Source organism: Volvox carteri (assembly GCF_000143455.1).
Source record: "Volvox carteri f. nagariensis unplaced genomic scaffold VOLCAscaffold_29, whole genome shotgun sequence".
Lineage (NCBI taxonomy): Eukaryota > Viridiplantae > Chlorophyta > Chlorophyceae > Chlamydomonadales > Volvocaceae > Volvox > Volvox carteri.
The window spans coordinates 88487-103587 of record NW_003307572.1 but is presented as its reverse complement, the minus strand read 5'-3'; the positions used below and the strand labels follow the sequence as shown (position 1 = coordinate 103587).

Genomic DNA, 15101 nt, shown 5'->3' with positions numbered 1-15101 from the left:
CCTTGGCCGGTAGCGGCCTCCGGTAGACGGAAGTGATCTTGCTGAAGGGCTTCGTGTAGTCCGCCACCAGGTTGATGTCCAGGGAGGATTTGAGCCCCGCGCCGTCAGTGGCCTCGAGGGACCACAGGTACTGCCCCTCCCTCAGCGCGTACCTGCGGAGGGACGCACACCGGGGGGCCGGGGGCCGGACAATGCATGACAAGCTGTTTGAACGAACGAATGAACGAACAAACGAACGAACGAACGAATGAACGAATGAACGAACGAATGACGCCACAATCGGTTCGAAATGGTTTTATGTGGGCGAGGACCTAAACACACACACACACACACACACACACACACACGCATGCGCACCTGATGGGAGGCGGCGGGCAGGGCGACCGCCAGTCCATCTTGTCTGTGGTGGTCGGGAAGGTGGCGTTGCTGTCCAGAGGAGCAGCACCGTTGTTCAACTTCAGGTAGCGGAAGGAGCACGAGTAGTTGGCCACTCCTGCAAAGGCGGTCGAGAGGTCATTAAGGAGGGGTTTAAGAGGAGGTCAAGAAGAGGAGGTCCCCCTGCTTTCCCCCCCCCCCCTCCTGCCCCCTCCTATACCTGTGCCAGTGTCGCTGAGTGTGTAGTTCCACTCCACGTAGGGGTTGTTGACAAAGTACGGAAGGGTGGTGAGGATGCTGGGAGGCTGCAGGTCCGTCACAAAGCTCGCTGAGGCGGGCGCCCCGATATTGCCCGCCGCGTCCTGGCCCTGGAGGACCGGCGGGCGCCGGGGGAGGGGGGCCAAGGAGGGGCAGGAAGCGAAGGGTTGGGTTTGGAAACGCGTGCTGGTGCGGGTGGACTTTAAAGAGGGGGGGCAGTGATTCGGCAATTCGGACGCAGAATGGCGAGTAAGCCTGGTTGGTTGGTTGGTTGGTTGCGGCATTTTCTGTCGTTTTCTTGGGGGAAGTAAAATGCACAGATGCCATACACACACACGCATGTTCTCGTATCGTGGCTGACATAATAAGAACACACACATACATACATACACATGCACACATAGGCACGCACCTTAACCTGGAAGAGCCAGTGACCTTCCGTGACGTTGAAGGTGACACTGTCACGACACGGCGAGTACGGCACAACAGTCTCCGGTGTGTTAGGGTCGGGTTCTGACTCCGTGAGCCGAGTGCCCATCCAGCGGCAGAAGAACGCGCGCGTGTCGTCGTCCGTGCCGTCACCCGCGAACTTGATGGTCACCTGCGAGTCGCTCTGATAGGCGTTGGGTTTGCGGGTGATAACCACCGAGGGCGGGGTGGTGTCCACCTGCGGACGCGGGGGGAGGGGGTTAAGAGGGGGGGGGAAAAGGGTAACAGAAAGGGGAAAGAGAGGGGAAAGGGCGGAGGAGGATTTCAGGGTTTTTAGTCTTTCGTACGGCGTTGAAGGGTTTTATCCAGTTATATGTTGAAGCACTTTGTTATATGTTGAAGCACTTTGTTATATGTTGAAGCACTTTGTTATATGTTGAAGCACTTTGTTATATGTTGAAGCACTTTGTTATATGTTGAAGCACACGAACACGGAAAAAAGACACGCTTGCCACCAAGCAAAACTATTGCATCTTTGGGAATTTCTTTTAAAATATTATTGCATAGTTTACAGGAACTGTTTAAATTGACAGCAGTTGTTGTATCAAGGCCGTGAATTAGCCCAATCCAGGATGGATTGAGCTTCAAGGTGGATGGAGCAAGCATAGAGCAACGGGGGTTACGAAAGCTGGGACATATTCGCATTCGGGTCTGCCCGTCAGACCCACCACCTTTTAGGCTCCCCCTTCCCCCCTCCCCCCCCTTTAACCGGTCGGCCGTTGGCCACCTGCTGCTTGCAAACCCCATCACCTGTTATCCCTCTTCCCCCGACCTCGCACACCTCACTGCTGCAGGAAAGCAGCTCACTGCAGGACGACGTGAGGTGATGACCCGGTCGTGTCGGGTTCAGTCAACGGGCGCTGCTCCCGCTCATTCATACCTTCCGGGGATTGGGCGGCCGTTTCCCGTCGGGGCCCCCCTCACCCGCTCTGCCCTCTGCCAAGCAGCAACACCTCCCTCCCACCACCACTACCACCAAAATTACCTCGGTCCCACCCCCCTTGGCCATCTGACCCGCCCCCCTTCCCCCTCACCTGCACTGCCGCCACTCCCCAGGTGATGGGGTCGGAGCTCCTCGAGGGCCGCACCAGTACCAGGTAGCTGCCGTCAGTCAGGTTGGACACCTAAGGGGAGGGGAGGGGGAGGGGAGGGAAGCCGAACCACAAGGGAGGGGAGGGGGGGGAGGGCACTGTGTAAGCGTAATGCGCTGAGGAGTATCAGCAGCTGCAGCCATAGTGCGACATCCCTCTCATTCCAGTCAGCCTAGTCCACGCAGGGAAGGAAGGAAGGAAGGAACTGTAAGAAGGGGGAGTTGGACGGCGTGTAGGGCCCAACATGGGCGAGGGCACAGACTTCGTACCTCACAGAGGGCATATGGCCCCCATCTCCCCCACCCCAGGCAAACCCCCCCGCACTAACCACCCACCCAGCCCACTCACCGTCACATTCCCCCCGCTCAGAGGCTGCCAAGTGGCCCCCTCGCTAATGCTACGGAGCGTCCAACCACTACTGCCACTGCTACTGCCGCTGATGCTCCTGGTGGATGCGGCGGTAGCCGGGGGCTGTAACGCCTGTGTGTATTCGTACGCCCCCAGCAACCCCAACAACTCGGGTGGGGTGGTAGCTGCGGCTGCGCCATTGAACCCAAGAACCTTGTACTGCAGATCCCGGGCCGGCACCAGTCCCAGGGGGCCGCTGACAACACGCGCATACGTGGTGTTGGAGCTGTACCTGCACGCATACATACATATATACATATATATACATATACAACACGTACACCTGTGCGGGATGTCGTGCTCTCTCGCTCGTTTCCTCCATTTGCTGCTCATTACGGGTTACCCACTTCGCAACCCCTCCTGCTGCTTCTCCCCTTCCCCCGTCCTGTATTGCACCAGTAATAATCTCCTCCCCGGCCCAGCCCCGCTACCCCTAGGCCCCCTAGACCCCCCTAGACCCCACTCCCGTGCATGAGCCCCTCACCGGATGCTCCAGGACACCGGATCCGCATCAAACCGGTTGCCCGCCGCATCCACCGCGGATACCTCCAGGAGGAGTACAGGAGGGGGGCCCGAGGGAGGGGTTGGGGTGGGGAGGGGGGGAAGCGTCAGGAGGGAGCCGTGCCACGAACTGAACATGATGGTGATGGTGACGATGGTGGTGGGCCGAGTGCAAAGAGGTCCAGTCAATAGGTCTGCAGGCAGACGTTCGCCCGACCAAACAAAACACACACACACACATGCGCATGTGCATGTTTGTTCCCTTCACACCACCGCCATGGCTATGTGTTTTGACCACGCACGCAACGCTCCCTTCAGACGAAAGGGGAAACACGCATGGTCGTGAATACGTTCCACACCAGGGGGGCAAACAGAGAGATGCACAAGTTATAACCGCACAAACGCCTACATGTACACATACATACATACATACACGTCCACTGCACTGGTCAAACTACCCTTTCCGTACCAGCAGCCTGTAGTCACCGTACAGCATGCCAATCAGCTCCAACGGGCTGGCACACAGGAAGTTTTGCCACACAGGAACCAGCTGACCCGCGGGTCGGCCGCTGATTCCCGAGGCCGCGGCGACGGCAGTGCGCGGGCCAAACCTCAGAAACGGCGGCGTCGTGCCGCCCTTGGGCCCGTTTTCAAACTCTACACGACAGGAGATGTTGACCGCCGTGGCGGCGTCTGCGGCGACGAAAATGAAGGTGGCGTTGTCTGAGGCGGTGGTGATTCGGTTCCCCACCCGGGCGGGTAGGGTGGATGTGAGGTTGACTACCGGGGGGGTCGTGTCCACGAGGACGGACCTGGTGGCGCCCACCTGCTCGCCGTAAACACGGACCTGAAGGGGAAGAGGGAGAGGACGGGGAAGAGGAAGGGGGAGAGGGAGAGAAGCGAGGAGATAAGGGCGAGCATGCTGGGTATCGGTAGGGAAGGGAAATTGCGTACTGGATCACCTATTATCCCCAACACAAAAAGGGGTGAGGTCCGGCTAGGGTAGGTCAGGTGCCCTTTTGTGTGTGTGGAATCCAAGGGACTTGACCAACCAGCCCACAATTTGTTTTTCCTTTACAGGAGACCTCATCCTGGCGTTCCTTACCTTAGTCGCAACACCCGCGGTGTGATCCGTTAGCACCACCGCCCCACCACCGCCCTACCACCGCCCCACCAACACCCCACCAACACCCCACCACCGCCCCACCACCGCCCCACCACCGCCCCACCATTGCCCCACCTGGAACGTATATTTCCCATCCTTCAAGTTAAGGTAGCTGCTGGAGGTGACGCAACTAGCCCAGCTCGCGTACGGATCGGTTTGATTGCTGGCTACTGCCTCCGAAACCAGCCGGCACTGGAAACCTGCCTGGGGGGTGTTGTTGTCCTGGGTGCCGAAGAAAAAGGTGACGTTCCTGAACGAGCGGGAGAGAGAGGGGAAGGGAGTTAGGAGTGGCGGAGGATGGGTGGATGCCGAGAGCATTCGGACAGGACACAAGGCGATGATGCATGGCAAGATGTGGCCGTGTTGGTGGGGGGGGGGGAATCGTGTGATGACGATGATGATGATGATGATGATGACGATGATGATGACGATGATGATGACGATGCAAAAATACTGTGTTCAAACTGAGATGCGGCCCCTGCCCCTGCCCCTGCTGCTGCCCCTGCCCCTGCTGCTGCCTCTACACGGTGCACAGACAAGCGCCGGCCTGGCTGCTATTCGTGTAACGCAGCCCCAGGTCGGCCCACTTCCCCACCCCCCCCGGGCCCCCCTCCCCTCCTCACTTGCTCCCCAGGCCGCTACCCGCCACCTCGCCAAGGTGCGGGACTGCCCCGCCACTCGGCCTCGTAACTCACCTGGAGTTGGTGATGGGAGCTGAAGACAGCTCGTCCCAGATTACAACCATCTGGGCCGCGCAGGTGTTCAAGGCGGTGGAGGAGTCGGAGCTGTTACGGGGAGCGCGCAGGGTGCCGCTGAACTTGCCCTGCAAGTGCGAGGCCACCGGGGTTTGGAATAGGAGTAGGGTTGGGGCCAGCAGCAGCAGCAGCAGCAGCAGAGAGGCTTGGAAAGGAATAGAGGGCTATAACGGCTTGTTGACGGTTGCAGTGGTGGGGAGAGCGGTTTAGATTCACGGGGACAAACCGGCGCAGGGGGCCAGAGGATGCGCTGGGGAGTACGGGTGAATGTGTGGGTGGGGAAAGACGAACCACGAACGAGTACAGCCGTGTTGGGGAGGGGGGCCCCCGGGAAGGGGACTTCACGAGCAGGTCGCCAGGGGGCGACAAGGGGGGTGCGTTTGCAGCCCCGAGTACAGCAGCAGGTGAGCCGTTCCCACCCTGGCCACCACCACCACCACCATCACCACGTGAAAGAGAGTGCGACACCCAAAATTATCCAAACTACCCAAAACTAGAATGTCGCGGGGTTGTGCGGTAGCCATGTCGTCATGCAAACACTAACTTGCCGCACAGGGGCCACACAAGAAGCCCTCGCTCGCTCACACCAGAAGCTCCAGGGCGGCCATCTGGATGTTGTTACCCACCTGTACGACAAGTGCGTACGGCTGCTTGACGGCCTTCTGGAAGATGGAGACCGCCGTGACCGTGATGGCCACATCGCCCGCTGGCAAGTCGTCGTACCATACCTGTACGAAACACGAGGAAAAGAGTCGGATAGGGTTTGAACGAGAGAGACAACCCCACCCCCTCCCCGCACCTCACGCGCCCCGTTTGTGCAGATACGTTGCCTGGTCATGCAACCCCTTCACTCCCTCCGACTTCCGTGTAAACAGGTCATGCAAAGCATTGGCATTACCCTAGGCTCCAAAACCCTAGGCTCCAACACCCTGCAAAACCTCCGTTTGTACATGGAGTTTTAAATGTGCTTTTTCACATTTTCCCTCCTCCTTTTACCCATTATTTTCCCAGGCCCATTCACACACCCGCCGCTCTCCCCCTTTCTCCCCCATCTCCTGCTGCCCCCCCCCTCCCACCTGCTCCACCGTGTTGACGTTGTCCTGCACTCCGTTCCCGTAGTCCAGCATCAGTCCGCGACCTGCGGCCCGGACCTGCAGGTCCAGGTTGTTTACCAGGGCACGAGCAGCCGACAGGTCGCCCGGGTAGTCGTACCTGGGGAGGCAGAGTGTGTACGGCAGCGTATGCAGGGGGGAAGGCGGCGGGAAAAGGAGTAGTATGGTGAGTCGTGGTGGGGGCCCCCGGAGGCGTCCAGGGAGGGAAGGGGGAAGGGGAAGGCATCCAGAAAGGGCGGCGGATGGGGACAAGGGGACCAGGTAATGGGAGAGCTCTCACGGCCCCATCTCACCCCACCCGCGAAAAAAATCTAGGAATGTTTGTCATAACTCTTTAGTTTCAAATTCAAAACGTAAAGCCCCTGATTTTACATTATAAATACATCTGTTATTACTTACATATCGCGTTGCGTTACAGTATCTCTCCTACTAATTAGGAGTTCCCAAGGATTGAAATGCAATCAGCGCCAGACCGTTAGGGAGACACTCAATCACGGGCGGAAAGCTACAAACCTTCGCGGAGTAACGCAAGGTATAACACACACACACGCACACACACAGGCACATACGCACACACGAAGCAGGGGAAAGCAGGGGCGATGCACAGGCAGATACAGATACACCCCCCTGCCAGCACCGCACTATGTGCAGGCAGGGGTTCTACACCCCCCCCACCGACAACATTCCAGAATCCTATCCGCGGGACACCTGCGGGTTTACGTTCTTGCTGCACCAGCCGTGTTCTCGTCACAGTCCCAGTGCCCACATCCCCCCTCCTGCTACTACCCATTCCCCCCAAGCCTTGCGTGTACATGTGTACACACGTATACATTCATTCATACATATGTATGTATGTACATATGTGCGCTACCCACCACGCTAAGGTGATTCTCAGGGGGCCCCCCGTGGCGGATACACAGAACTGGTGCTGCTGGCTCTGAGCCAGGGAAGCGCCCTCGCCATCCACCACCTGCAGCGGGGGAGAGGGCCGCGGAGGGTGCGTGTGTGTGTATGTTGTGTGTCGAGTGTGAGGATGTTCTGCGGGAAGGGGGAATCATATGATGATGATGATGATGATGATGATGATGATGATGGTGATGATGATGATGATGGTGATGATGGTGATGATGGTGATGGTGATGATAATGATGATGATAATGATGATGATGATAATGATAATGATGGTGATGGTGATGCAGAAGGGGGAACAACTGCCGACGTCCAAAGCAACTGTGTCTATGGGGCCACGGCCCTGCAGGGACCATACGGGTATTGCGACAGGTGGACAGGAGACAGGAGAGGAACGTTTTTGCGGGCAGCGGACAGACAGAAAGACCTGCAATAAGCACAGCACAGGGAACAAGACAGGCAAGCATGTGCCGGGTCCCCCTTTACTTTGCATACATGATGCATTCCAACTGCTCGCCATAACGCTTCTTTAACGACTTCAGAGATGTTTCTACCAAAACACGCACAAGAATATCATCCTCGTCGTCGTCGTAATCTTGGCATAGCATACAACGTACACACTCGCGTCCAACCTCTCGCACACACACACATACGTACGTACGTGCATACATACATGAACACACGGACGCCTGGCCCACTGTCCCCCTCACCTGCAGCCTCCACCCCGGGCTAATGGGGTTGCTGGCCAGCGGCAGGGAGTGCAGCAGACTGAGGCGACCGAAGCCCTGGCGGTACGAGGGACCCTCCTCCAGCGGCATGCCCGTATCCGCAACCACTCCCTTCAGGAGGAGGTGAAACCCAGGGATGCGGAGGAGGGGGAGGAGGGGGAGGGAGGGAGGGGGAAATAAGACAATAGCAAGATAATCGCAAAATAACAGGGGGGGAGAAGGGAGAGGGGAAGGCGGCGGAAAAGATGGCAAGGGATACGTGTGACAAGTGCAACCACAGGTGGTGCGCTCCTAGCATTAACTGTATTTGCTGCGCAGGCCTTTACACACAAACTATATCGGTATCTCCGAAGCGATATGGGACAGAACATGAATACCACCTAACCAGGGAGGGGATTTACAACCCCGGGGGCAGCGACCAACGGGACGAAATGCGAACATGGGAAAGGGGTGTGACAAGGGAGGACGGAGGCTGCAAAGGCAAGCAAGCGAATGCTGACCTCCGAAAGAGGGGCCCACTGATGTGATGTAGCGTGTGCGCTACGACGTGCACGGTATCCCCCACCCCCTACCCGCACTGCCACCACTACACACACACACACCGTCAGATGATCCGCACCCCCCAGCAGCACCGCCTTGATCAGGGGCCCACTGGGGGTGAATGAGTTGGCGGGGTTACGCACGCCGTCCGGGTAGAAGCCCTCCATGAAGTACTGACGGACCTGCAGTCGATGGGTCGAGGGGCGTGTGGTGTGGTGTGTGGTGTGGTATGGTGTGTTGGTGTGTTGGTGTGGTGTGTGGTGTGGTGTGTGGTGTGGTGTGTTGGTGTGTTGGTGTGGTGTGGTGTGTAGCGTGTGGTGTGTTAGTGTGTGGTGTGTAGTGTGTGGTGTGGTGTGGTGTGTGGTGTGGTGTGCGGTATGTGGTGTGGTGTGGTGTGGTGTGGTGTGTGTGGTGTGGTGTGGTGTGTGGTGTGTGGTGTGTGGTGTGTAGTGTGGTGTGGTGTGTAGTGTGTGTGGTGGTGTGTGGTGTGGTGTGTAGTATGTGGTGTGGTGTGGTGTGTGGTGTGGTGTGTGGTGTGGTGTGTGGTGTGGTGTGGTGTGGTGTGTGGTGTGGTGTGGTGTGTGGTGTGGTGTGTGGTGTGGTGTGTGGTGTGGTGTGTCGTGTGCTGTGTGGTGTGTGGTCTGGTGTGTGGTGTGGTGTGGTGTGCTGTGTGGTTGCCTCACACAGCGCTGTCACACAGCTTTGAGAGGAGTTACCAGTACACAAGAAACGGAGGAAACTGTGGTAGTGAGGCAGGGGGAGGGGGAGTTTCCTGACTCAGCACGCCACAGACAAGAAGACCAACGGCCACCTCAGATACATACATGCGTACACAATGTACCATGCCTCAGTTATTAAAGACGACGTTCATACACACATACAGACACACATGCTGACATGCGTACCAACAAGGCGGACCCGGCCACTACCGGTGTTGCCATTGAGGTTCCCTGCAGCAGGTTTGTGTGTATGGGGGAGGGGGGAAACCGCGGCAGAAGGGTTTTGACGGAAGGGGGGCCGCAGCAAACAGGACGGCGGTCATGAAAATATTGTTGAGATAATGGAGAGAGGACGACAAAGCAACAGCCGTACAATCGCCCCGAAACCGCACCCGGACAATCCACTCACGCCGACTGTATCCCGGCTGGCTGCATGGCAATCACAGCAGTGACGTCAGGCTGGTTAATTCCACTCAGTCGGGCCTCTCGCTCCCCCTTTTCCTGGATCTGGATCTGGATTTGCTCAGGACAGCTCGTAATTCCGCGCTCCTACCACCCGGGCTCTTGCCTTCCTCCTTCCCTCCCCCCTTCCTCTCCCCCTCCGTCCCCCGTCTGCTCACCGACATGCTAGTCAGGGCGACACTGGAATCGCAGGACGGGCTCCTGCCAAAGACGGGGCTGGTCCGATTTGAATTAGCCGACCACAGCGTACCTGGAGCGAGGACGGACGGACGGACGGATCCGGAGGCAGCGGCAGCGGGACGTCAGTAAGCAGTGGCTTATATATTACTTTTTTACATTTTCACGTAGCCCACGCCGACCCCCTACCCCCCACCTGGCGCCACGATATCCGGCTTTATCCGCCCATCCGTGGTGGGTCCCACCGAGCTGTACGGCGCCACATCCTCATAGGACGGGTAGTCCGTCTGGGGCACCTTGGAGAAGAACAGGGACACAGTGCCTGCGGGGATGTAAAAAAGGGCGGGGGGATAATGAGGGGGGAAAGGGGGGAAAGGACAACGGTGCGGGGAAAAGATGAAGCGGCCGGAGGGCGGTCGGCGTTTCCTTCTTCGTCTCATGCACCGAAGGTAATAAGCCGGCTTGAAATGCTTCCTCCTCTAGCTGCTATCCCTCCCAAGGCCCACGCATCGGCATATCACGTTCCTCCAGGAATGCCCCAGGCCTCGAACCCGGGAACTTTAGTTCCCCGAAAGGGGATGAATTTTCGTTCCCCTAAAGGGGATGAACCCCCTGCTTCCCAAAGAGAGCCGCAGCACCGCACAGCACGGCACAACAACATACCGCCACTCAGGGCTAAGGACATGCCACCGGGTCGTCTCGGCCTTCCTTACCACCCCGCACCCACTGCAGTCCACTACCGCCTAATAACCAGCCAGTCAGCAATACCCAGCGGCAACCCTCTCCCTCTCCCCCAACCTCACCGACCCCCACCACACACACACACACACACACCTGCAGCCACGGAAGTCTTGAGCCACAGGCCCGTGGACAGGGGCACCGAGCCCGCAGCCACACTGATGCTGCCAGGCACGTAGTCGGAAGGCGGACTCATAGAGAAGTAACCGCTATCCTGAGGGGAGCGGAGTACGGGAGGGCGAGGGGGTGGGGTGGGGGAGGGGACACGGCACGGCGCGGTGTGGCGCGGCGCGACACGATGCAGGACGGGACAGGGAATAAGGACAATCGTCCCTTAGAAGTTTCAAACACGCTGATGCGATCGATCTTGCCGGGGCGGCGATGATCAGTTGTTCGCGTGACATTTGTATGTATGTCCGGTCTCTGGTCTCCCCAAGATCTCACCGTTGTGAAACACGTTCACCGCAACTTATCACGAGTTTCCCCGCACCGCCTTTTTCCGTTTATGCCAAACCCCGAGGGACCCAATTCCCCCATTCCCCCGGGTTTTTTCCCTCTGCTCCCCCTGACTAAGTAGCATGTGCGGGTTCGCTCGCACCTTGACGTTGTTGTATACAATGATGGCCTTTGCGCCCGCCGCTGCAGCAAACCGGGCTTTGTCCGTGAAGTAGCAGCCGCCCCGCTGCACCAGCAACACCTTGCCCGACGCGGCGCCTGAGTTTTCAAGCCAGCGACAGAGCCAGCCGGCCGAGGAGGGGGGGGAGGGGGAAAAGACAAACCACGAGCGAGTGGGAGAGGGGGGGCATGGGAGGGGGGAGGAGACGCAGGGGTCAGCATAAAAGTGTACGCGGCGTACACTGGCAGACAGCTTCACCAGCACCATCAGCAGGGTGAGGAGCAGCACTGTCAAGTGTCCTCAGCAACAGGCAACACGCAGGCGGCAGCGGCAGCAGCAGCCGCAGCTACGGCAGTAGCAGTGACTAGAGCAGCGCGACAGATAAAAGGGACGCTGTTGCAGCTCAGGACGTCGGACTTGTACGGCGCCCAGTGCGGGCAGTCGCATCTTCACCTTCCCCCTATGCGACATGCATGCTAAACCACCCCCTCTCACCCGCGTTCGCCAGTGTTGTGCACGCGGTCTCAGGACTTGCCACTGCCATCTGTGAGTTGCTCAGTCCTGCCGCCTCCAGATCCACACCAAAGGTGGCCTTCAGCACCCGAACAGACCGGGTGAAGCGCTGGGGGGTGAGGATGGAGGGGGAAAATGGAGGGGGCACGCGGAAAGGCAGCAGCAAAAGCCGCGGCGAGGTTGGAGGGGGAGGGCGAGTGGGAGAAAGTCTGCAACGAGAGTCTGCAACAGATACCAGGACCCAAGCAAGTCATGCAAAGCCAGGAAGCCGACGGGAAGTACGGGGGCATGAAAACGACAGCCATTCGCCTCTCCCCTCTCTCCCACCTGGCCTCCCGCCAGGTCTAGGTTGGCCGTCATGTTGGTGACTGAGGAAAACCAGTTGGGCCGTATGGCGCCGCTCTGAGAGGGAAGGGGAGGAGGGAGGGAGGCGGGGTAGGGGTAGTAAATGCCAAGCCAAGACGGGAAAGCAGCTGTCGGACGTCCCAAGTTGCAAACTGCTTGGGGAAAGGGGGGAACAACACCGGGGGAGGGGGGGGAAAACAACCGGGGTGCGGGATTTCTGGGTATCCGGTGGGAAAGGAGGGGGCTCCCTTGCGTGCACCGCATCCTGCTCCAATTTCCCTTTCAAATTCAAATTTAGTTTATTTCCCCCGTCTAATGCAACTTCCCTTCCCTCCTCGCCAAAAATTAAATCCTTTTTTTATTTTTTCTGCATTATTTTTCTGCATTATTGGTTTCTTGCCATTTTTATGCTTCATTAATTATTTAATGCTATTTATGCTTTATTATTTATTTTAATTCTTTATTATTTATCTAATGCATTATTGGTTTCTTGTCATTTTAATGCTGGGGTTAGGATACTGAATACGGCTACAACACAGTATCCGACGTACAACTAGATGTGACACACTGTTTTTTGACCGGCTGGGCCGCCTGGCTTCTCTCCCGCAGCAAACAGCAAACCACGTAGACTATGCCGACTACTTCCTACGCCTCCAGCACCATCACAACCTGCTCCTCAACAGCACTTCATCCGGCTTGTATGTTTGCACACACACACACACACACACACACACACACACACACACACACACACACACACACACACACACACACACACACACACACACACACACACACACACACACACACACACACACACACACACACACACACACACACACACACACACACACACACACACACACACACACACACACACACACACACACACAAGGCCGCCTCCGCCGTCTCAAGCCTGAGTCGGCGGCATGTTTCGTTCGGCCCGCCCCCTCGCCTCCCTGCTGTCAAGAGCTCCCCCCATCCCTCGACTCCCTTTCTTGGCATCAGCTTCTCTCGTTCGCGGTTTGTCTTCCCCACTTCGGCTTCTTTCCCTCTCCCCTCCCCTCCCCCCCGCACCACTGGGACCGTGGACAGGGTGGCCCCCACGGCGATGCAGTTCTTGGCCACTGCGGGTGAGGTGACGGTGCCCCTGGCCGAGCTGGCACTCTTGTCGCCATAGTTGCCTGATCAGGACACACACACATACACATACATACCGCGGGGACAAACACACACGTCAGGTGAACAACACAACACAGATACACATGCACATACATACGTACATACATATAGTGCGGGTTGCGTTGCCGACTGAGGTGGGGATCAGAGTCCAAGGCGAGCAGGACCTGACGCGAAAAGACGCATGCGCGCACGAAGGCATAATCACGCAATTATACATGGAACATTTTCATTACCACTGAAAAAGTGGCCGGATGCGGTGCGCGGCGGTCACATGGATGCGCGCCGATCCCCCCCCTCCTATACACAATGCCACAAACACCCACCCAGGGGACCCTATTTACCCCTCCCCCACCAATACCAGTTCATTCGTGACTTCCTTGCATATGGAGGACACCTCAACACCCCCTACCGGCTGCGAACACGGACACGAAGTCCTGGTTCGTGAAGGTGAATCTGTCCAGGGAGGCCGACATGCTGTCGTACGCCGTCAACTCGGAGCCCCAGGAGTCGCTGTGGACGCGTGCACCCATGCGGTACGTCAAATTGAAGTACGAGCGGTACAGGTCGCCGGGGGTCCACACCTGCCGTGCGCGCAGTACACGGTGGGTTTGGGGTGAGGGGGAGGGAAAGAGACGAACCACGAACGAGTGAAGCTGCTGCCAAGGAAAGAGTGTACCAGAACTGAGGGGTTGGGGGGGGAGGAGGGGGTCGAGGAGGGCCCGGCCTGCCCTGCCCTGCTCCTCTTTCCATCCACTAGGGAAGCTCGCCGGGGAAATCCCACTTACTCGCATTGAGGGGTACACATACGTAGGAATTCAGAATCATGCTGTAAGTATGGACAGGACGACGCATGCGCCATTCCAACGCCGGCTGTTATGGACATACATACGTGCACATATGTATGCATATAGATACACACGGACAGACACGCTTAACATATTTTTGGCAACGCCCTGGGTATCAAATACACACATACACATACACAAATACATATAAGTTCTTCACTGCCCAACATCCCCCTCCCCCTCCCGCCCCGCCTCACCCCGTCCGAGTTGCCCCTGCTCAGGTCCAGGAATGCGATCTTGGCGGAGGGAGCCTGGCCCGTCCCCATTGCCAGCGGCTCATCTGTAGGGCTCGCTCTGTCGTACCTGTCGTACATTGGGGCCATAGTGCCATAGTACGGTTCAGCAGACGATTGATGACACGGTCGATATTGATTGACCCCTCCCCTCTTCCCCTCCTTCCCCCCCTTCATACACACACACACATTGCTTCATCCCCTTCTTCCGCCGCACTCTCTACCAAGTGCCCCCTCACCTCAAGAACACAACGTTTTCACCAAGTTGTGGGCACGGGCGGGGTTATGAAATGCCCTTTCCTAACCCCGCCCAAGTCCCATTCCCCCATACACCTCTACGCACACCTCTCCCCTGCTGGCCCGCCGCCGCCCGGCTCCCCCCCACCACCGCCACCGGCCCTCCCCCCTTTCACCTGCTCCCGACCAATGTCCCCGATACGTGCGTTCCGTGGCCAAAGCTATCCACCATGTCCTGGACCAGGGCCAGGTAGTACCGCAACTTGCGGTGCTGCGTGCTGGAGAAGTACTGCACGACGGTACAGGAAAAAACGTGAGGCGCGCGGGAAATGGGGATAATAGGAGACCAGGGTAAGACGACCACTGCCGAATGAAACAGACACCAGAGATAGACACGGACAGTCCGGGGGATGGGGGTGATTGCGGGAACGGGGTCGGGGAGCGGGGCCTTGTGAGGTAGGTGGGAGAGGGAGGGTGGGACCATGCGCCGTAGGGTCATGTCCACCGGGGAAGGGGATGAAATAGGGAGGACAGCGCGATTCACCGCCCGCCATCCCTCTACTCGTGTAACCCCGACCTTCCGTACATGCTGACATACACACGCACACACACATAATACAACACAATAAAAAATGAGGAATGAATACGCACACGTACCTGCATGCCGTTGCTGTCCACCAGGACGTTATTACCCACATCCACG

General features: G+C 57.9%; 1 protein-coding gene across 1 annotated transcript in view; it reads right to left on the bottom strand.

Moving 5' to 3' along the window:
* Positions 1-15101, bottom strand: part of VOLCADRAFT_92957 (uncharacterized protein) — a gene marked incomplete at both ends in the record, with an annotated part of 22402 nt that overhangs the window by 2849 nt on the left and 4452 nt on the right. The window contains 26 exons of the mRNA XM_002952274.1: positions 68-152; positions 358-493; positions 596-743; positions 1046-1300; positions 2157-2246; positions 2562-2853; positions 3106-3167; positions 3592-3969; positions 4363-4537; positions 4983-5110; positions 5669-5770; positions 6119-6254; positions 7030-7124; positions 7774-7902; positions 8394-8513; positions 9237-9281; positions 9671-9762; positions 9886-10011; positions 10524-10641; positions 11026-11141; positions 11539-11665; positions 11884-11958; positions 12979-13085; positions 13493-13664; positions 14126-14231; positions 14575-14687. Coding sequence (XP_002952320.1) covers positions 68-152; positions 358-493; positions 596-743; positions 1046-1300; positions 2157-2246; positions 2562-2853; positions 3106-3167; positions 3592-3969; positions 4363-4537; positions 4983-5110; positions 5669-5770; positions 6119-6254; positions 7030-7124; positions 7774-7902; positions 8394-8513; positions 9237-9281; positions 9671-9762; positions 9886-10011; positions 10524-10641; positions 11026-11141; positions 11539-11665; positions 11884-11958; positions 12979-13085; positions 13493-13664; positions 14126-14231; positions 14575-14687 — 3528 coding nt within the window. The remainder of the gene's footprint in view (positions 1-67; positions 153-357; positions 494-595; positions 744-1045; positions 1301-2156; positions 2247-2561; positions 2854-3105; positions 3168-3591; positions 3970-4362; positions 4538-4982; positions 5111-5668; positions 5771-6118; positions 6255-7029; positions 7125-7773; positions 7903-8393; positions 8514-9236; positions 9282-9670; positions 9763-9885; positions 10012-10523; positions 10642-11025; positions 11142-11538; positions 11666-11883; positions 11959-12978; positions 13086-13492; positions 13665-14125; positions 14232-14574; positions 14688-15101) is intronic.